This window comes from Chanos chanos, chromosome 8 (assembly GCF_902362185.1).
Source record: "Chanos chanos chromosome 8, fChaCha1.1, whole genome shotgun sequence".
NCBI lineage: Eukaryota > Metazoa > Chordata > Actinopteri > Gonorynchiformes > Chanidae > Chanos > Chanos chanos.
In genome coordinates this window covers 12,101,803-12,125,239 of record NC_044502.1, presented here as the reverse complement: position 1 = coordinate 12,125,239, position 23,437 = coordinate 12,101,803, and the positions used below count along the sequence as shown (strand labels likewise).

The 23,437-nt window shown below is 39.7% G+C and overlaps 3 protein-coding genes across 3 annotated transcripts; all 3 read left to right on the top strand.

Moving 5' to 3' along the window:
* Window positions 1–2,256: 2,256 nt before the first annotated feature.
* On the top strand, window positions 2,257–3,222 carry LOC115819295 (beta-1,3-galactosyltransferase 2-like). Its single transcript, XM_030782857.1, has one exon. It carries the CDS (start codon window positions 2,257–2,259, stop codon window positions 3,220–3,222), a length of 966 nt encoding a protein of 321 aa, XP_030638717.1.
* Window positions 3,223–7,456: 4,234 nt separating this feature from the next.
* LOC115819294 (beta-1,3-galactosyltransferase 5-like) lies at window positions 7,457–8,599 on the top strand. The gene has a single exon (XM_030782856.1). The coding sequence runs from the start codon at window positions 7,457–7,459 to the stop codon at window positions 8,597–8,599; it is 1,143 nt and encodes a 380-aa protein (XP_030638716.1).
* A 6,889-nt stretch (window positions 8,600–15,488) lies between these two features.
* LOC115819293 (beta-1,3-galactosyltransferase 2-like) lies at window positions 15,489–16,400 on the top strand. Its single transcript, XM_030782855.1, has one exon. It carries the CDS (start codon window positions 15,489–15,491, stop codon window positions 16,398–16,400), a length of 912 nt encoding a protein of 303 aa, XP_030638715.1.
* Window positions 16,401–23,437: the final 7,037 nt, after the last annotated feature.

Genomic DNA, 23,437 nt, shown 5'->3' with positions numbered 1-23,437 from the left:
GACAGGTTCACTGGTTGACAGATACACTGGTTCAAAACATACATCAAAGGGAGAAAGTTTTACATCAGTCTTGGAGATCAGGTGTCTGAGAAACATCTGTTTTGGGGTTACACAAGGGAGCTGCCTTGGCCCATTATTATTCTCACTATACATGCTGCCACTTGGTGATATCATTAGAGAGCACAATGTATGTTTCCATAGTTACGCGGATGATACACAACTGTACATCTCTACTGAACCAAATGGTGCTGCAGCTATAAACTGCATTATTACTTATCTTTTGGCAATTAATAAATGGATCAGCAATAATTTAACGTTAAACGAGGATAAAACTGAAATCCTACTAATCGGCGCTAAAACAAAAAGAGAGATGCTGTTTATTAATCTGGGGAAATTAACTCCCTGGGTTAAATCTGAGGTTACAAGTCTTGGTGTTGTCTTCATTCAGATTCAGATCAAAGCTGACCACTTATAAATTAAAAAAAGATGCTGGAAAAATGATTCGTGCCTTTATTTCAAGCCGACTCAATTACTGCAATGCACTTTTTACTGGCCTCACAACAAACAAACACTGAGAGACTTCAGCTCATTCAGATCTCTGCAGCTCAACTATTCACCAGAACCAAGAGGAGAGAGCACATTAGTCCAGTTTTAGCTGCTCCGCACTGGCTTCCTCTAACATTAAGAATTGATTTTAAGGTCCTCCTCCATATATACAAAGCCCTTAATAGACTTGGACCAAGCTACATTGCTAACTCCCTTGTTAAATACTTGCCTTCAGGAACACTGTGATCATCTGGTTTATTGAAGGTTTTCAGGAACAGCCAAAAGCAAATTAGGGATGCAGCCTTTGTAAATTACGCCCCAAAGCTATGGATCAAACTACCTACAGATATCAGGGAAGCCAGCTCGCTAAATATTTTTAAAAGATAGCTTATCTCTTCAGTTTAGCCTTTAACTAGCTACTGCTGCAGTTCTTTTAAAATGTTGTATTTTACTTGATTTCATGCATTCTGTGTATTCTGTTTTCTTAACTTTATTTTTATTTGATTTCATTCTATTTATTGTATTTTCATCCTTATTTTATCTTATTTTTTACATTAATTATGGCATTGTATCCCTGTTTTTACGTTCATTCTATGTCTATTTTCATGTGAAGCACTCAGTGCATGTAATTTCTTTATTGTACAGCACTTTTAACTGCATTTCTTGTATGAAAGGTGCCATACAAATTAAGTTTATTATTATTATTATTATTTATCATCATCCAAACCATATGTTACTATCATGTAATAAAATATTGTTTCTCCTGTATCAATGTACAGTATATGGTGCAATGTACAACAATAGCAGGCTCACAGCTTAAAACAACAACAACAGTTGTGAGCGAGACAGCAGTACAAGTAAAATGCACATGCAAAAAGGTAGATGTGCAATAAATGTCCGATATCATACAGGATAGTATGAATGATGAGTTTAAAATTGCGTGGCACAAGTCAGTTGAGCATTACGGATGCATGTCAGAGGTAGTCTGTCAGAAGTAGCAGCAGTATATGTAGCAGCACATATGTACGGATGAGTGTAGCTTAACATTGCTACGTGAACATAAATCAAAATGTAATATAACATTAAGACAATTATGAAGTGCACATGATGTCATAATGTGTGTATGTAACCAACAGCAACATACTCTGAGAAGTGAGTCCGGCCCGGAGAAAAAGAAAAGGAGATAATTATTTTAAAGTGGCTTGTGGAAGTGTGGTGAGTAGTTAGAACTGGACGGGTGATGGAGGGCAGCAGAGTACTAAGGATCCCAATGGCCTGAGGGAAGGAGCTGGTACATAGGTACAAATTGCCTGGATACTGCAGGAGGGGGGCAAAGAGTCCATGGAAAGGTTGGGAGGGGTCCTTGACTGTGCTGGAGGACTTGCCTTATCATACAGCTGTAAAGAGCCAGAGGAAGATAACATTCAAATGATATTTCTTTTTCCCCTTCTTCCTTACAGCTTGACTAAAGAGAAGACCCCTTTGAACCCAGGGAGATGTCAGCTGAAGGGTTGCTTCGTATTCCTCTTGACTGTAACAATGTCAGCAATGGTCCTCATTCTCTGCATCTCAAACGACTCTTATGTTTCCACAGCATGGTGGCAGAACTTCACAGAGCAGTTGCAGCCTAGTTATTGGGCCAGCCACATTCCACAGCCAAACAAAATTGCACAGCTCCGTCACAAACCATTGATAAATCTAACAGGCACAATGCAACGGATAAATCATTCTGAGGTTAGAACATCTAAGCCAACACCAAGGGCAATAACAAACATTACGGCCATTACTACAACTTCAAAAAGCCACTCTGTGGATTTAGAAACTCATCATGTTGCTTATGCGAAGAACTACCATTTCATTCTGGATGAGCCAGATATGTGTCAGCAACGGAAGCCTTTTCTGGTTCTGATGGTACCAGTAGCCCCTCACAATCTGGCAGCTCGAGATGCCATTAGGAGCACATGGGGAAATGAGAGCGTGGTGCATGGCAAAGTGGTCTCTGTCTTCTTCTTGTTGGGACTTTCAGGTGGAGCAGATTCTGAGAAGCTGCAGGAGAAGGTTCGTCTGGAGAGCCAGCAACACCACGACCTGCTGCAAAGCACCTTCTCAGACACCTACTTCAACTTAACCATCAAGACCATGGTGATCATGGACTGGCTAGCTACACGTTGCTCTCAGGCCTCCTATGCCATGAAGATTGACTCAGACATGTTCCTGAACTTGGATAACTTGGTGGCTATGCTGTTGAAGCCTGGAATACCCAAAGAGAATTACATTACAGGAACAGTGATGACCAACATAAACGTAATCCGAAACAAAAATTCCAAATGGTACGTTTCAGAAGAGATGTACCCTGAACCAAAATACCCCACTTACCTACTAGGAATGGGATATGTGTTTTCCAACGACCTTCCAGGTAAGCTAGTGAACGTGTCCAAAGATGTTAAACCTTTCAACATAGAAGACGCTTATGTGGGTGCTTGCCTAAAACGTTTAGGTATTGCACCTTCATGGGCACCTAATCCATCACAGTTCAAGGCATATGTGGGTGCAAAGTACAGGACTGAGGATTTTGTCAATGTTATCACCACAATCCTGGGCTCACCACAACAGCTGGTGAACATCTGGAAAGGTCTGAAGGCATACACTTCAACTGCATCAACCAAACATGGATGATTGACATACTGAAACTGTTAATACTATCATGTTCCATGGAAAGTTAGGCTGCAGTAGCCAACTGCATATCTGTGTCAGCTGTGAGATGAAGGGTTTTTTTTTTTTTTCATTCACTTGTTTGTTTCTTTCTTTTTTGTAAATAATGTTTGCCCACCAAAATATTGGGTTTTAAACAATAAGAGGTTTATGCACCACACAACTGTGACTCTCTTTTACGTCAGCCAAGAAAATGTAAGAATGGTGTAGGACAAAAAGACGACCTCCTCCAGCTGAGTGGACGAGTAGAGGGTTAGTGCAGAGGGTAGTCTTTGGTCCGGGTCTCTTCCCAGGCCTCCAGCCTGCTACCGGGCTGCCGCTGGAGGCAGCTGCTGTCAGCTGGAGAGAACAGAGGAGAGACATTCTCTGGCTGAGCATGAGACCCTGGTTCAGATCACAGCCCGAGTGTCTCAAAGCTGGTCCCGTCACCCGCTCTCTCCCCAAGCCGGCGACCACCCCAAGCCCCTGGATCCCTTGTAGGTCACCCCTGCACAGATTGCCTCCATACCTGAACCCCCTCACGCTGGTTCCATTGCCCCAACACCTTTGGCACACATATGTATATGACTCAGTTTTGTAAAATAAAGTGCCTCTTCCAGGGCTGAAATGGTAGAATGGTTCATGTTGCCTTTCCATCCCATGACAGGAAATAGAGCAGGGGAGATATATTTAAGATACAAAGCAGACCCGTTAACGAAATTGTCCTTAAAATAATGGCAATCAAACTTTATTTACTGAAATTACTGATAAAACCAAAAAGATTCAGAGAGAAGCTCTTATTTCAATCTATTTATTTATTAAATGAGTGTTGTTATCGATTGGTCTTTGAGTATTTGTTGGTCTGTCCATTTTTTTAGTAGCTGCTATTTGTTGGGGACACTAATTTATTTTACATCTGCTTTTGTGTAGGTTAATAGAGTTAATTTTGTATATTTTGTTATTTATTTACTGTTCTTGTGAATTTGAGAAAAACATAACCAAAATATTGATCTAAGGCTAATCTCATCACTCATCACTCCGCAAATAAATCTGCTATTTAAATATAAAATATAAATATGTGTGGATGTGTCTGTGTGTGTCAGAGCATTGCAGGGACTTACCATACCAGTGCCTGTCGAAAAATTTTCAACTTGCTGTTGGCAGAGTTGCAAATGAAGACATATATGTTGTGTTTGAAAAATACAGCCTTTCTGTGCTGTGGTTATGGTGCTGTCAGTTTAAGTATGTCCATATTTTTGGTGTTTTTTGTTATGAAGTTTGAACTAAAAATAAAATCATATGGTAAAACTCACAAATAATTAAATGAAAAAGAATGTATTTGAACATTGACTTGCAGTAGGAGCTCCATCTCTTGTATAAACAGGTCCTTGTAAAGATGTATCTAGGACTGCACCGTTAAGACCAATGATCATATGTATCTTAGAATGTAGGTTACTATACCAAATGATATAGTGTGTCAAAATGTTCAGTGATGTGAAGTGCCTTTTACCACACATGACATTTAAATATAGAGTATAAGGTGCTGATGGACAGAAATCTATACAAAAGTATTAATCTTTTAGTGGATCCATGTTTTAATACTGAACATGCAGAATTGTTACTATCTGAAAAGTGGTCAAACAGTACTGATCCCACAGTGTGTAATAAAGAAAAACGTCTTGTTTTGCTGTGGTAATCCATCATTAAAACTGTCTCTAAACGGAAAAAATTGTAGCAATATATTTACACACACACACACACACACACACACAGATGCACCATTCTGCACTACCTGTAATTTTTATTCAGACAGTTTCACACAAACCAGAAAAAAATGCAACAGTATGTCTGTGAAACTATATATTCACAGTATTATGAATGACTTCTGGTTTATTTGATAGCATTTCATAGTGTGACTGATTTTACTAATTGCAGTAGTACTGTACAAAGTTAGAGGTGCGCTGTTTGATAGATTTCCTCGCTCCCCCTACCCCGGGCTTCCAGTGGGGAGACCTGAGGTCGACCTACCCTGCCCCCCTCCCCCTCTCGTACTTCTGAGTTGGAGACCCTCCCAGGCAGTAGACTGCCTAGCTCACAAACTAGAAGCGGGGCGCCCACTCTGACATGGTTAATTGACCCACATGGTGACATGATATCATTGATGTGACATGCAAATGAGCGATAGAAAACCAATCGCGGAAATATTACCATTCCGAATTTTTTTGTGAGGGTGCCTGGCAAGAAGCCACCCTGAGTGGCTGCCCTCGTCACCCATATCTAAATCCGCCACTGCACACTCATATGCACACACGCATACACACACACACACACCTATGCACACACACACACATATACACAATTTAAGATAGAGAACTTGATACATAATACTCTTGGCTGTTTGGCTGTTATTCAGAGACAGTTCTGCTCTTGTAGTATGAATGTGGGTTGGCTGCAACTTAGATTTAAACACTTTAATAAAGAGAAGAAAGTCTTGTTTTGATGTGGTCCTCTATCAATATAACTGTCTAAACAAAAAAAAACCCTGTATAAATATATTTACACACACACACACACACGTGCGCAGGCATGTGCACATATGTACACAAGCACACATGTGCACACAAGCGTACACACACACATATACACACACGCGCGTGCGCGCACACACATATACACACACACAAACACAAAATAAGTACATTTGCACCTAAGCAGAAAAGATTTCTATTCCCCTCACATATTAAACAGTAACTAAACTTTCAATTAGATAAAAAAAAATTAGACTTTTTTTCTTGCTGCCTTATTTAAATGTACCAGAGCTAAATCTGCACGCCCATTACGCTGAGATAGGACACTCTATTTGTTGTTCCCCCCTGTCTTCCTTGTTGTATGTCAAATAATGACTCAACTCCTGATGAAATTAAGAGGAACGTCTTGGGGGTTTTTTTAGTGGGTGCATCATTTATCTACCTTCTCCATATGTTATTTGAGTACTTTAGAAAAAGTTTAACTGCACATGTAACCAAACAATTACGCATGACTGAGCTTCATTTGCACATCCATTCCGCTAAAAAGTTTTTTTTTTTTTTCCCGTCCCTGTCTCACTTTTTCAGGGAACACCTGTAATAAGCACAAGGGGGAGTGGTAACCTGTAATTCAACAACCACTATAACCACCAGGTATGTTAGTCAAAGGTTTGTTACAGTGTCTGAGACCAGAACACAGTACACAGTGGAGAGGAGAGAAGAAATTTAGACATGAGTAGAAATACTCTGAAAAGGTAAGTCTTCGAGTTTTTTCTTTTAAAGCAAAATTCATGCTTTCACAGTGTAAATTTGTGCTGGTGGAAACATTCAGAGGTTTGGAAATGACTGATCATCATACTTTAGATAAAAAGAGAGGGGACATTATCATTTCATATCTTAGTTCAGTATGTCACTCAATCAGAAGATCTTTGAGTGAATTTTGAGTGATATCAATCCAACAAGAACACAAGGGACGTATAAAAGCTTTGATTCAGAGTTCTTAGATGAATATTGTATAAAATGTATTACCATCATATTTGCAAAACGTATTAACAGTCGCACTGTTTGAAGGAGACATATCCCAGTATTAGAAGTTTAAATATTACATTAGGTATAATAGATGACAACAGAAATGTACTCTTTACTTGTGTTTTTGGTCGTATTTAGCATAATGAAAAAGGACAATCCAAGTGTCCAACAATGCACCAAATGACATAATTGTATTAAAACATTGCTAAAACACTGCTAAAAAATTTTCTCCAATATTCTGTGCTGTTCTTTGCTGATTTTAGTCTCAGAAGCTTGAGAATATTCATTGTTTAAGGTATTTTCTCCACCTCTGACAGTATCTCTCTGCTAGTATATCATATGACTATGTATAGAGAAGTACTGTTTCCAAGAAAGCCTGTGTTGTAAGACATGAACTGGACAAGAATGAATAATGAAAGGCACAGAATAACAGCTTATGCTATCTTCAAATGACCTTTTCATTTCAGCAGCCTCCTTTGTGATGTAAGAAGAGGGTGCTAATAAATTTACCTTGATGTAGAGAACCAGGAGAGAAGAGCATTCAAATGATTTTTCTTTTTCCTCTTCCTTGTTTCAGCCTGACTGGAGAGAGCACTCCTTTGAGTGCACGGATATGTCAGTTTAAGTGCTGTTTTTTAGTCCTCTTGGTTCTAACAGTGTCAGCGATGTTCTTCATTTTCTGTATGTCGAACGCGTCCAGTGCTCGCCTCAAAGTATGGTGGCAGAATTTCACAGAGCAGCTGCAGCCTAATTATTGGCCAAGTCATATTCCACAACTGAACAAAATAACACAACTCCATCACAATCAGTCTGAGGTAACAACGTCTAAACCAAAACCAAGGGAGCAAGAAACCATTAAGGTCATCTTATCTAGTACTACAAAGGGGAATTTGCACTTAAATGATACATCAACGATAAATCCAAAAATTCCTACAACTTCAATAACCTACCATGTTGCTTTTGCGAAGAACTACCATTTCATTCTGGATGAGCCAGATATGTGTCAACAAAGGAAGCCCTTTCTGGTTCTGATGGTACCAGTAGCCCCTCACAATCTGGCAGCTCGAGATGCCATTAGGAGCACATGGGGAAATGAGAGCGTGGTGCATGGCAAAGTGGTCTCTGTCTTCTTCTTGTTGGGACTTTCAGGTGGAGCAGATTCTGAGAAGATGCAGGAGAAAGTTAGACTGGAGAGCCAGCAACACCACGACCTGCTGCAAAGCACCTTCTCAGATACCTACTTCAACTTAACCATCAAGACCATGGTGATCATGGACTGGCTAGCTACACGTTGCTCTCAGGCCTCCTATGCCATGAAGATTGACTCAGACATGTTCCTGAATTTGGATAACTTGGTGGCTATGCTGTTGAAGCCTGGAATACCCAAAGAGAATTACATTACAGGAATGGTGATGACCAACAGACCAGTAGTCCGAAACAAAAATTCCAAATGGTACGTTTCAGAAGAGATGTACCCTGAATCTACATACCCCACTTACCTACTAGGAATGGGATATGTGTTTTCCAACGACCTTCCAGGAAAGCTAGTGAACGTGTCCAAAGATGTTAAACCTTTCAACATAGAAGACGCTTATGTGGGTGCTTGCCTAAAACGTTTAGGTATTGCACCTTCATGGGCACCTAATCCATCACAGTTCAGGGCATATGTGGGTGCAAACTACAGGATTGAGGATTTTGCCAGTGCCATCACCACAATCCTGGGCTCATCACAACAGCTGGTGAACATCTGGAAAGGTCTGAAGGCACACAATTCAAAAACTTCGACTGCTTCAACCAAACATGTATGAGTGATACACTGATATTAATACTTACATATATGTTTACAGATAGATAGATGTGTGTGTGTGTGTTTGTGTGAGTGGTATTTTTGATTGGTGGTTGAGATTGGTGGTTTTTCAGCAGTTTATCTTTGATAATTAATTTATTTTTCCAATGCTTTTGTACATGTTTTCAAAGTTGATTTTGTTTGTGATGTTATGTGTTTACTGACCTCGTGGATTTGAAGAAGTATGAACTTTTTTGTAAGAAGGAATCTAAAGAGTTCATTCAAGAAGGTGATACTCAGGTATCCAATGAATAAAACAATAGACACTGGAGACATCTGAAGGTTTTTTGTTCAACATGTTTTTCTCCAGCTAACTGGCCATGTATCAAATTAGCAGTTGACAGATCTTTTTTTTTTCACTTTGAACAGCAGAGGCCTTAATAACAGGATAATGTACTGAACTTAATGCACTATGGAAATACCCATCAGTATGGCAGTTATTGGCTCCTATCATATTTTTTTTTCTTATTTATTTCATAGTTCATAGCTACAGTTATTGTTACCTTGTAATACCTCGTTGTTTTTTAAAATATCACATTTATTGATTCAAATGAGTCAATAAGTATCACCTTAGTCCAGTATATTTTCTACTGGTTTCTGTTCAACGAGCCTGACTTGTTACAAGTAATGCTTAAGGAAGACCTAAAACTTATATTTTAATCCAACATTTGACAACCTATCATTTTTTTTCAGTAACATTTTTGGAAGTATTAGCACGGAACAATAAAACTGCACACTTATGTTCCCTTCATCCAGTAAAATGGCAACTCAGATTTACTTCTCTCACAGAAGATCCTGTCTCTGTATAAGAGAACCAATACAAGAGCATATCACGTTACATCCAACACGGAAGGTGTTTCAAACCTGATTTTCAAGTTGTTCGACTTTCTATATGATGAGAAGAGTTGCACTTGCAAATCAAGCTGGATTACAAACTCACTGTTGGCTTGAAAAAAAAGATCACGCTCCAAACAGTAACAATACATTTTTAAGCCCTCATAGGTGTATAGGTAGGAGTGACAGTAGGTTTCGTAGCTATATTGAATATGATCGCACCCAGTTGTGTTTTGTAAATGTAGTTGTAGTCCTGTTTATTACTGGTGGATAGGTAAAATGTGGGTGGATGGGGGGGGGGGGGGTGATGGAAGAGGGGAAAGGTATCATTAAATCATCATTACATTTTCACATGAGAAGGGAACTCTGAAAAGACTTTACATGGTAACCTGTTTTAAATAGAGGTGTGTGTGTGTGTTGGGCAGACTGACATGTATAGTTTTGTGTGTATGTATGCGGCATATAAATGACAGAGCCCTATAATTAACTGACACTTCATGGTTTATCACAACAATAAACAACTGCCAAGTTCATTGCTACACTTTTTCTTCCAATCATTTCATTACACAGTCCCCAGTGTGTACATCTTGCCACAGCGGGTGTGTTGTGTTACGAATCTGTCTTCTGCTCTGATTAGCAGGGGTGGGAAAAGTAAAAGCAGAAGTACTCTTGCTAAAAAGAAAGCACTCTAGTCAGTAGTGTGCCCAGATATGTTAATTAAAGTGTGCCTGTGGGATATATATGGTGTGCAAGCAAAAAGTGATCTGTAGATCAACCATAACAGTAACTCTTACTTTAAGATCTCAATACAACATTATTTAGAGTGTTTGCATACTGTCAGTTTTACACATTGTATCGATAGCAGGCTACTGGTTTTGTTTACTGTTGCTTAGTAACAGCCGATAGTTTCGTAAATAAGGTGGCGGAGGCGAGCTGCAGCATTCTTTCTTCATTTCACGCTGCAATGATTTCCCCCGATAACATTATAGCACAACTGTTGCATAGAAGCAATGTCCAACCTGGAGTTGTGGTGACTGTAAATGGTCTAGCCTACTCACTGAACATCTGCAGCATTGAACATGCAACTACATCACATCACGGTAGCTTACCATGATCTATCACTGACCGCCAATTGACTAGCATATAGGCAGCACCTGCACCAGTGCCGCCCCGCGCTCATTTGAACTTTGAACTTTCATTACAAGTGAGGGGCAGTCTCTGTCCATTAGGCTATTTTTTTCCTATTAATTTCAATAGTGTAAGAAATAATAAGAAATATATATATATATATTTTTTTAAATTTGCCGCTAACTCATACATTTTTTTATGATTATGCTGGGTGCTGGGTGTGCCAGCTTTAGGTTTAGGTGGCACAGGCATAATCTGGGCACACCCATGGCTATGCTAGTGCTCTAAGTAGAGTAAAGTATTCCTCCTTAAAATTGCTGAAGTAACGGTAAAATAGTCATTCATTTAAAATGTGCAAAAATGGTTGTCACTTTAACTAGAGTACAATTCCTGCCTTAACTTCGTTGCATTCTTCTGTTCATGTTGTGTTGAGCCAGGTGCCTGTTCTTGTGGTCACAAGTAGAAGTCTGTGGAGACTCACTGGTGACTGGAGGACTATATTCTGGTGAATTATTTACCAATTTTGAGCAGGCAAAGCAGATGCAAACTTGCACTGGTACATGTCCTTGAGAACTTTCTGTAATTGCCAAGTGCACATGCAAGGGGTTCTATTTTTGGCAGTTACTAGCCATTTGCCTGAAAAGATTGGAGGTATCGAATTGATATTGATAAAAATATTGATTTATTCATTATTACATAGTCTCTTTTGGCTGCTTTTAACTCGCTACTTTGTTGTTAGCCCCAACAGCTTATTATAGCTGCATCAGAGAGGAACAGAGGGGCTTCAGGAATGTGACGGTAAGACGGGGAGATAGGGCAGACAGAAACAGGGAGAGATGGATGGAACAGTGGGATGAAAATGGTAGCAGGAGCAGTATGTAGCTTTAAAAGAAAAAATCGAAGCTACAGTGAGGGTAACGTTTTACACTTATACGTTCATAAGTAATAATTATGTATAAATATATTAGTAAGCTGTAAATATATATTCTTCCGTCTCTCTCTCCATCCAGTGTGTGAAAAGAAAAGCAATACCTTAAGTCTAATGGGAAAACTCAAAGGCAGAAAATCTCTACTTAAGAGGCGCCATGCAATCTGGACTACGCAATCTGAACACTGAAATATGGAAACGGAAATGAACAGATGGTTTGAGTGTCCCGTGTCCTTTCCGACAAACGGAATCTCAAGTCCTGAACTGAACTGGCAAAAATAGTGAGATTGTTTGAATTCAGATAACATTCTCGAAATACACATTTCATTACAATGTATATTTACTTTCTTTACATGAATGAGGAGAGTTGGGACATGCCAAGATGTGTGGTGATTAAAATATATCATGAATGCTAGCTTGCTGATCAAAGAGCTCAGTCAATTTCAAGTTATCTCTCTAGTTTTTCTATTGTCTGAATAAGAAAAACAAAACCACATGGACATATACTTTCTAGCATGCTCTGTGATTTTCTGTAAATAGTTCAGAGTTGTACCATCATTATGTTTACATGGCTGAGAAATAGTTCCCCCCCTGAGTTCTGTCATTGTTCCAAGATTCTTAATGATCAATCATTCTGCTCACCACAACCCTTAGTGAGGTAGAACAGTGAAATACTACAATTCAATTCAATTTGACTAAAGTTTTATGGTTTCATAGTGCTTTTACCATGCAAATAGCTTCAAAGCAGCTTTACAGAGATCAATCCATACAAAAGAACGATATTCAGTCTCTGCTCTTCTCTCTCTTCTCTCCCACAAACGGTTGTTCTGGTTTCTCTTGTTTTTCAAAGATGGTGCACCTACAGTCAACATAATCACGAGCAACACTTGAAATTACATGTTTAAACCGGTCCTAAACATCATGTTTGATTGCGACTGTGGCTGATCACTAACAGCTCGTGACAGCTCACGTGTCCGACTGTGACAAGAATGTTGGACAAATAAAAGTTCTCCAAGCACTGTGAATACACACCAGAAATGAAAAATGATTATCAATCTGTTTTAACAGAATGGTTACTCACTGTCATCTACAGGCTGGCAGACAAAGAAAAATGTAAACTAGCACACCACAAATGAACATTTGAATATAAAATGTGAACAGTTGTTGTCTGCTGTGGATGCCCAGCTAAGGTGATAACTGGTGGGGCCTGTTTTGGTCTGGATGCCTGGGCGCTATGTAGAAAACAGTCTTTTCCTGATGTTTGATAAACAATCAAGCAAGGTATGCTTGATTGTTTCAGATGAACACATTTTAAACTTGACTGTTCTAGCTGTAGTCTTGGTGATTTTTTTCTTCCCAGTTGAAGCCCACAGTAGAAGACAGTTGAGAACCTTTTGATATTTCATGATTTTTGGTTACCAGGGCCAATATAAACTGAGAGTAATCTAGCCATTTCCATTAGATAGCTTTTTTTCTGGCAGGTTATGTTGCATTTAAATTCATTGTTATGGATCTGTATCTGGATATGAATTGTTATTCAGTGTCATATAGAAAAAGTTTCATTTCTCAACTTCTTACTACGTGGATAGGCTAATGTTTGCTGCAGATATGGCAATGGGCATTGAGATGAGAAATTGCAGTCATCCACAGTTACGTACATTCAATTAAATATACAGACATGTAAAAATTTTCCATCACTGCCCATGAAGGAAATTTACAACTAGACTTACTAATTATGCAATGACTAAGATGGTAGTCTGTGAGGCGGGAAAAAAAATCTGTGAAGCTTAAGCAAACATTTCATGGCAGTACATTCATAACTTCCCGGTGTTAAGATCAAATTATGCTTCCTGTTCCTGCTCTTGTGGGGGTTGAGAGCATCTAATAACTCTAGTAACCAACAGGAACTGGGCTGTCAAATGTCACCTTGTGCTCTCTACAGGTGAGGCCACACGGCTGACGTGTTCTATTTTTTTCAAATACTATGCAGGTCTCCAGTCAGTAAAGGATGACTAGACGGAGCATGGATCTCCTCCCATCAGGTGGTTGGGACACACTGACAGAAGCAGCAACGTACAATCTTTGGCAAAATGAGGTTGGTATATGTAATGGTAATTTTGTTTTGTTTGATTTTGTGTGGCTGGACCAGCGTTGTTTATTATTATAGAGAAATGAGGTGAGGTGACATGGATTTTTATTGGTTACGAATTAGGAGAAGATCGCTGAAGTACTGCTTTCTTGTAGATTATGTCCAGCGAAGACTCATTATGATGTTGACACAGCAAAATTATGATGACTAGATGTTTGCTTGTGGATTTGACTGCTATTGAGATAGCTTAGCAAGCTCGTTCTTAAACTTGAAGTCTTGGTTTTTCAACAAGTAGCATTCCAGATACACAGGCAAATTGAGCATTTAAAAAGGGAAACCAGATCTCAGAAAGACAAACAGAAAACTCCATTTTTATCTCTCTTTCTCTCGCTCTCTCTTTTTTTTTTTTTTGACCGAGTGATATTTAAATCCTAAATACACACACAAAAAAAGGATTTTTTTTTGTTTTTGGGTTTTTTTGTGCCTGACCAAGGCAGAGGAAGTGTAAAAAGCTCTGAGCCCAGCAGATTGTAAGTATGTTTCCATCTAGTGGTGACTTATTTCCAGCTCCTCTACTCATCTCCATATGTGACTATATAAACCCACATAAATAGATGTGTGTTTTGAGTAGGCTTTCTCTTCTCAGTATATGTTTTCCTCTGTGTGTGCATGAAATATTTAAAATATTTTACAAAGCCGCATGGTTTGAGAATGGATTTTAAAATGCCCTACTGATGCCTGACAACAATCCTAATATATTCAGGCTGGCTGCAGGTGGTTGCTAAATTCAAATGTCTAGGTTCTTCTACTTCCCCGTTAGAATCATAGAGCAAAGGTCCACATTTTAAATTGCATATATTGCACAGTTAGGACCATTTACAGTCCCTCTACAAGTAAAAATATCAGCCATGACTGAGTCACCTATTAGCTATTAGAGAACAGGTTGCTTGGCAGAGTGTTGCATGTACGACAGCTTCATGACAAATTTGACATGAGATTCAAACAAACTGAAGCCCAGATAAACAAACAAGCAGGCTTCCAAACCACCAAATTCAACAGTAGCACGTGCCAACTTAACAGTAAATGTTAAGCCAATATATCACAAATGGAATGTTCAGGAAGGTTAAAAGTAAATGTGAATGGCACAGTAGTAACCAATATCATGGGAGTGGCCTTATCAAATTAATGAACAATCTACAAGTTAGAAGATTAACCCAGAAAATGGGTTTTGTTTTCTGGAACCTTAAGTTAAAAAGTTAAAACATGAATTCTGAGTTACAGGTAAAATGAAGTACAAATTAAGAATATATTTAAATAAAATTATAACTCCTTCAAAGTAGAGTGATGAGAAAATACGAACAATTTTATTACTGAAGCACTTGTAACGGACCAATAACACATCAGATGTGAAGAGCAAAATGTCTACCCAGTATGGTACACTGTGTGGTTTAACGTGTTTTACCCTCATTGGACAACAACTTGTTGATGTAATTATTTTCACCTGTATAAAAAAGGAAAATGGATTAGCTTTATTATGCCTGTTATGTGAAATATTTGTGACTAAAAGTTGAAGTATATTTTTAGTTAAGCCTTTTGTATTCAGCATCAAGGTTGTTTGAAACAAAACTCGATACATCTTCTGACAATTGCCAGTATGTTATTATATGTTTAACAGGCAAAATTAGAGTGATTTGGGGATATAGTTATCACAGTAAAAATGACTTTTAAATTACTCTCTTCAGTGTAATTACAACAAGCTTGTCTCCCCCTTTTTTCTTCAGTAGTGCTGGGGAGCATTTCAGGATTACTTCATTCTTGGGCAAACTACCCAAAAAGAAATTGTTAGTAGGCTTGCTCATGATAGGTACCTCCATGTTACTCCTCTTCCTCTACAACAAAGACGTCTTTGCGAGGGACAAGGATGTTACCCCTGTCTTTGAGGGAAATCCTGGGCCTTATCACGTTGCTTATCCGAGGAACTATAAATTCATTCAAGATCAATCTCGGATCTGCTATGACCACAATCCATTCCTGGTAGTGATAGTCCCAGTGGCCCCACATAACCAGGAGGCTCGAGATACCATCAGAAAAACCTGGGGAAATGATAGTCTGGTTCAGGAGAAGAAATTTTTGGTGCTTTTCTTGCTGGGCCTCCCATCTGGAGCCAATACTGAGAAGATGCAGGAAATGCTTAGTTTGGAAAACCAGAGGCACCAGGACCTGATTCAGGCCAACTTCACCGACTCCTACAGGAACCTGACTATCAAAACCATGATGATGCTAGAGTGGTTGGCGTCCTACTGCGATCAGGCCCTCTACGCCGTTAAGGTCGATTCTGACATTCTCCTGAATTTAAGGAACCTGGTCAAAATACTGCCGAAGGTGCCGAAGGACTACATGACTGGGTTGGTATGGTGGCACAGCGTGGTCCTACGAGATCCCTCAAATAAGTTTTACCTGCCCTATGATGTTTACCAAAAGCCTGAGTATCCTCCTTATCCACTAGGCATGTGCTATGTCATCTCCTTAGACCTACCAGCAAAACTTTTAAAGGCATCAAGACAAATTAAACCAATTTACATAGAGGACGCTTATTTAGGCATGTGTCTTGAAAAATTGGGTGTTAAACCCACAAACTCGCCAAATCCGACGGATTTTGTGGTTGTTCCACCTGACAATTACGATAGATGTTTCTATGCTTCTACCATAGCCATAATGACAAAGAGTTCTGCAGAGCTTACAAAGTTTTGGACGGACCTTAACAGGTTTGGCTATATGTGCTGACCAGCGAATAAAAATAAAATGATCAGAAATATGTATACCTTCCCATCCTCACAGTGTTACTGCCATGCTACAGTTGAACTGATGTGGAATTATGACAAAGCGTCTGTTTAAACTGCTTGTCTTTGAAGATTTTGGAATATACTTAATTATGGTGCATTTGTAAACATGTTTTCTCTGGATTGTTTTATTTTTAAAACAGAAATCATTTTTGAAATGCGATCTGCCTGTTCTTTCTCTGAACTATCAGGGCACAGTATCTGTAAGAAATACTTTCACGTTTAAAAGTAATGTGTCTATTTATTTGTTCACGCTATTATCATTGAGGGTTTAATGATAAAAGTTTACTGAACACTGCAAAATTACCATGTGTTTTCCCTGTTTACATTGATGAATGTCATCACCCTTATGTTATTTAGAGTTTTATAGCTCAAAAAAAAAAAAAAAAAAATTGAAGGAGAGGGCAGAAACATAGAGAGAAAAGGAAAAACAAAAATAGAATATATATATATATATATATATACACACACATATATATATAGTGTGCATGTGTGTGTGTGTCATACAACAAAATCCTCACCTGAACCAAATGTTTCCTTATCTATTGTCTTTTCTATTTTCTTTTTGTCTCATCGTTGTGGACATAAAGCCAAAGCCAAGGCCCTTGTTTGCTCTTTTTTGTTTTGTTTATCGTTGAATGTAAAATGAGAGAATAAAGTAGAAACTTATCTCTTCTTAAACAATGCACACATAAAAAAAACCATGGTCCTATTGTACTATGGTTTGATAAGCCCCTTGTGAAACCAAAAATGATTTGCTTGTGAGGGTGGCACAAAGAACAAGGGCATTTCAGTTGTGGTGATAGGGATTCTTTCAGTCAGCTCAGGCCCTTACAGGTCAAGGTAAATACTTGGAAACTGTGGAGAATATTTAAGCATTATCACTGCCTGAATGTATATTCTGCCTAATCAAGTCTTAAGCTGCAATGCGAAGTGTCATTTTAGGTTGAACAGTGGAAAATAACAAAGAGGAAGTTATGCGAGGATGTGACGTTTGAGTACGTGCAGGAATATGCCTGCAAGCCCAAAAGAAGAGGTATTATTGATCTGTTGTAAGCTTTAGATCTGCTGTAACCTCTATATAATCAAGAGCATTGGTCACTGCTTGAACTGTCTGTAACCTTAGGCAAAAGTATCTTAAATTAGACAAGTGAAACTGTTCCAGGGATGCTGGGCTGTGACCATCTGTCACAGTCTGAAATTATGTCTGTATTAAAGATAAAATCACATGTCAGACCAAGGGAAGTTGTGATGGAGCATTTCGGGTTCACTCTGCAGTTGTCCTTTGAGAACTTGTTGTGTCAGAGTTCAAAAGCTAGACAGACTAGGCCCACTCCCACATCATGCCATCTCTAAAGTTGTTTGTGTCACTGTATAAATACACTATATAAATTCTCTCTGTTCAAGAGACTGTGCTCGAATTGACTACAGTGCATTCTCCCATGATCATGTTATTGGAATAAAGGTACATGGTTCATCACATCTGAAGTTTGTTGTCACTGAGACTTAGCAACTCTCCATAAGGAGACTCCAAAATTTTCTTACAAAACACAAAGTCTTTCACAGTGATCACCTTCATTTTATGGTTAGGCATTCATACCCCAATGTGGGTGGACTCCTTCAGAATGACATCATGGTCATATGTGGGTGATGAGTAGTCACCGAATGGCTTTGATAAGCATGGAAAGACGTCAGCTACATCATCAGATCACAGCACTAATGAACACGATTTCCATCGCCACTGACAAATGTTAAAACTTGAATTTGGATGAAAGACTGCACCAGCTTTCCCTTGGTAGGATATGAGCCAGGACTTCATGGTCAACTTTCCATTCCCCCTACCCTCCAACAGCAGCTCCTTATCACTACTCAAGCCTTGCTCTGCGTGTAATGAACTCCTGCAGCAATACATTTTACCGGTGTTTAATCGTGGTTGCAAACCTTTAAATTTGGGCATTAAGCTCCTCTCCCTATTCGACTCCATCTCCAGCACTATCAGATTTATGCATCCCTTTTATTAATCTCCATCACCAACTCACGCGCATCCTTGAGTCTCTCAAAAGACATACAATACAAGGTCTAATGGGTCCATAGATCACCCATCACCCTCAGCATACCAGCTGTATACCAGCGTCTGTGTGGCCACCAGCAGCTCCAACAGGCTGGTAAAGTTTGCAGACGACATGGTGGTGGTGGGCCTGACTGGTAACAATGCGCGAGGTGTGTCAGGCCATCATGGTGTCAGGCCGACAACCTCTCCCTGAATGTCGAAAAGACAAAGGAGCTGGTTGTGGACTTCAGCAGGATGCAGTCCAGGAACTACAGCCCCCTCACCATCAGCGGAGCTCCAGTGGAGAGGATAAAGGAGCTTGAAATATCATGGTGTCCAGCTCACCGAGGAACTCTCATGGACGAACCACATAAACATTGCTACAGTGAGGGCACGGCAAGGCCTCTACTTCCTGCGTCGCCTGGCCAGGTTCAGGCTCTCCCTACGGGTGCTCAGGACGTTTTACGTGGGCAGCATCGAGAGCATCCGGGCTGGTAACACCACAGCGCGGTTTGCCACCGCCACGGTGCAGGACCACAAAACGCTGTCCAGGGTGGTGTGCCCAGCCGAACGTATCACTAAGCGCCCCCTCAGTGCCCTGCAGGACATTTACATGTGGCGGTGCAGAACCAGGGCAGGGAGGATAGTGAAGGACCCCAGTCACACAGACCACGGCCTGTTCTCGGTGCTGAGGTCAGGCAAAAGATACCACAGCCTGAGAACCAACACTCACAGACTCAGGAGGAGCTTCTTCCCCCCAGGCGGTCCAAGTGCTAAACGAGGACACTTCTTAGGGGCTGAACCCCGCAATCGCCCCAAACTCCAACAGACGTACACTCCCTGTCCATAAGTTTATATGTTTACAGCTGTACAGATAGCACAGAGGGATACAGATGTATAGACAGTCACAGATGTACGCCTATGTTACATGTGTATATTACACTATATTCATATTATGTCCATACTACATCTTTTATTTATTGTCTGTTATTTATTATTTATACCACATGTTCATATTACATGTCTATATTACACTCATACTACATCATGGTTACGTTACATTTCTTATTTATATTACCCCATCCACACCTATTTTTACTTACTACCTCTGGACACTTTCTAAAACACTTTCTTGCACAAAGGGTGTGGGGGGGACAGTGGGAAAACATTTCACTGCCATTGTCTTGACATTGTGTGTGTGACGCATAAACCCGTGAAACACTTGACACAACTCAAACAGTAAATTCTGGAACTACAGTCAAACCGTGACTTTTGAGGGTTTAACTTTTGCATATTCGATGATTTGTGAGTTTGCCGTCAAAAAATAAATGGGAATTTCGTGGCCTACTGCAGAAAATTGCAGACACACGTAGACTAGAAAATCTAAAGAAAACTAAAAAAAAGTTTGGTCATAAATCCAGTAGAGTGTATTGTTTTACTTTTATTGTGTTAAATATGGTCAACAGTATTAAGAGTTAAGGTTTGGGGGGCTTAAAGATATTCGTGGTTTTTCGCACTTTTGCGGGGGTCCTGTGCCCCTAACCCCCACGAATGTGGAGGGCCGACCATATTACTGAGTTTTAGCTTGAGTTAAGTATTATGGTTCATCAGAAATATTAAGCAATCATGTTATGACAGGCTCTCCTTTGCCTCTAAATACATCTGAAACTAAAGCTCTCTGTCACAAATTCCTTGTGCGAGCGGAAAAAAAATGACATTTTGGCAGGAGACAAAAGAGAATATGTCATCCTTCACATGCTGTTGTATTGAATTATGGACACTGGTCAGAATCAGACATCCCCAGAGTGACCTGTCTCTGTTTCAGACACGAGGGGGCAGCAAATGTACAGGAAATACACACACAAAACATACTGAAGTCCTCACTCTTTGCTGAGAACGGCTCCATAGTATAGTTTGTTCTCCACGGTATGTTTATTATTGCTTATCCATTTCCTACCTTTACTCTTGACCCTAAACTTTTCTGTTCAGTAGTCAACTATGATCATTATCCACTTCATCCATTAAGAGATCTGACAAATACCATACTTAATTTATTTTAAATCAGTTAATCAATTTTTTGATAATATAAAACCAGCCAACAACCGCGACATACCAGTTAAAACCACATTTTAAAATGTAAACGTTTCATTAAACGTGGTAAACATGACAAGCAAGTACACATCTTTTCAAGGAACAAAACGTCCTAAAACAAACAGAAACCTGAAACACATTATTTGCGAGCGCACTGAGCCTAGCCTGCTGTTTGTGAAAGCTTTCTTCTCTCTGTAAGAGTTTTTTATGGGTTACCCAACATGGGTAGACAGTTCACACGCAAACTGCAGAGAGGACAGCGAGGGAAGAAAACAGAGTAAGACAGTTTTACTGGAGCAAAGATGAATCTGCAGTGTGTAAATCAATGCGTTGCATGTAAATCAATGCCCTACGTTTAATGGGAGATTCGCCTCACCCTCACCAGAGCCGTAATGGCGTAAGCACAGCATCCTGTTTCCTCCCTCTCTCTTTCTCACACACAAACGCACAAACTCACACGTATGTTCAGTTTATCAGAGAGGATAGACGTGTATTTCCTATCTGAAGACAGAGTAGGTTTACTTTTTCATTTTCACTTGACAGGTTATTCTTCAATAACATCATTCTAATGGTGACTGGAAGGACAGCACAGCAGAGGTTCTTTCTCTCTCTCTCTCTCTTCTTACTTTATCTTCCTTGACTTCAGTTTCCCAAGTCAAATGCACCCAGTGGATAATCTTAATACAATTCAATCCCTGATAATTCACACCAGCCCCTCCAAACAGACTGGTCGGAAGTGCACACTGGTTGGGGCCTTCAGTATTGAAGGAGAGCACCTGCTCCCTTTGCACTTCAAATGCTTTATGGACAGCAGTCTGTTTGCGTTTGTGTGAACAGATCAAGTGGCCATGCTTTGTAGATATCCTGAAAACAACCCAAGATTCTACTTCAACTAACTAACTAACTAACTAACTAACTAACTAACTAACTAACTAACTAACTAACTAACTAACTAACTAACTAACTAAATAAATAAACAGACAGATAGATAGATAGATAGATAGATAGATAGATAGATAGATAGATAGATAGATAGATAGATAGATAGATAGATAGATAGATAGATAGATAGATAGATAGATAGATAAAAGGTTGAGTTTAGAAGATATCTTGTCTCATCACTGCTACTGACACAGTGCAGGGACACAGAGACTAGGATTGAGAGTGCAGAAACACAAATAACACACTAGATGTGAAATATGATATGGGTTATAAAACTGGACAGGACTGAGACAGGACCCTGTGCTCTGTCATTACCTTTCAAACCTTCCAGTACCTTCCAGAGACATTCTTTACTCCAAACAAACGGTCTAACTCACTCCATTAAGTCATTTATTTGTTGCTGACAGAGTGAGACTTGTGAAGACAGCTTCAGATACACAGACCTACGCATGCGCTCATGCAGACATACATACAAACACACACACACACACACACACACACACACACACACACACACACACATACTTGTACTTCTATCTTTGTGATTATACTCACTGACATCTTGCATTCCCCAACCCTTACCCTAACCCTAACCCTAACCTAAACCTAATTCTAACCTGAACCCTAAAACCAAGTCTTAACCCTCAGACAGCCCTTTGAAGAAGTGAGGACCAGCCAAAATGTCCTCACTTTCCTAAAATGTCCTCACTCCCAAGGTCTACAACTCAAACTGGTCCTCACAGGGATAGCTGTACAACTACACACACACACACACACGCACACACACACACACACCGAGACCAGACATCGTAGTAAAAACTTTTAAAGCTCCAGACTCTTGTACTATTCTCCTGTTGGCAGGCCATAAATCAAGTCTTTGCCATCCCATGGTTCTCTCTCACACACACACTCAGAAAACACCTACACATACACACATAAATGGAGAGGTTAGGAGTTATGCCTCTATTGAAGCACAATATTCATTCAGCAAAGTGCACCAGACCTACAGCAGGTTTAATGACATCTCAGCTAATCTCTTAAAACTCTACAAATTCTTCTGCTCAAGGTTTGATCCAACTAATTCCAGATGATAACACCATTTTAACTCTATGTACGCATCATAATCTGTGCACATGCCGGAGTCACTCTGTAATCTCGAATCATTGACAAAACTGTGAGAACTGCCCATCTGTCAAAGTAGCTTAAACTCTGAGGTCATTGGAGGCCACACAAGTTACTGACCCACTGTCACTGGTCTAAGTACATTTCATGCACAAATACTTAGTATTCAGCTGTTAGAAGTATGTCAAAAATAAAGTTACACAGCATATGTTGCTGACGGAAGTTGGCAACATTTAAAAAAAAAAAAAAAAACAGAGACAAAAACATTCAATGAAATGTCTGAGTTTTATCTTGTTGTGCATTTTTTTTTTACCTTCCTGCTTTCCGGCCCAATCTGTGCTTGGTAGCAGACACTCTTGTTTTGGAAAGTTCTAGAATCATGCCAGAGAAAACAGCTGAATGAGAAGCCAGTGTGAGCTGAAAGAGCTGGGCCTGTCGTTATAGCGGATTTATCTTAGTTCTGTATCTACACTACAAGGCCAAAGCCAACAACAGCCAAACCTCCGCTCACTGCCTGCTCCAATTCAGCCACGGACCAGAGCTATGGCCAGCAAGGCTCAGGATAGTTATATTATCATCAAGCATTTTACATGTTATCTCTTTGAATGGCCAAATGAATGGTTGTAGATTAACCACATATGTGTACAGGGAATTTGAGATACTAGTAATGACAATTCAGCGAAAGTGGATGTAAACTCTTACATTACATTTTGCTCTCTCTCTCTCTCTCTCTCTCTCTCTCTCCTTCTCTCTCTCTCTCTCTCTCTCTCTGCCTC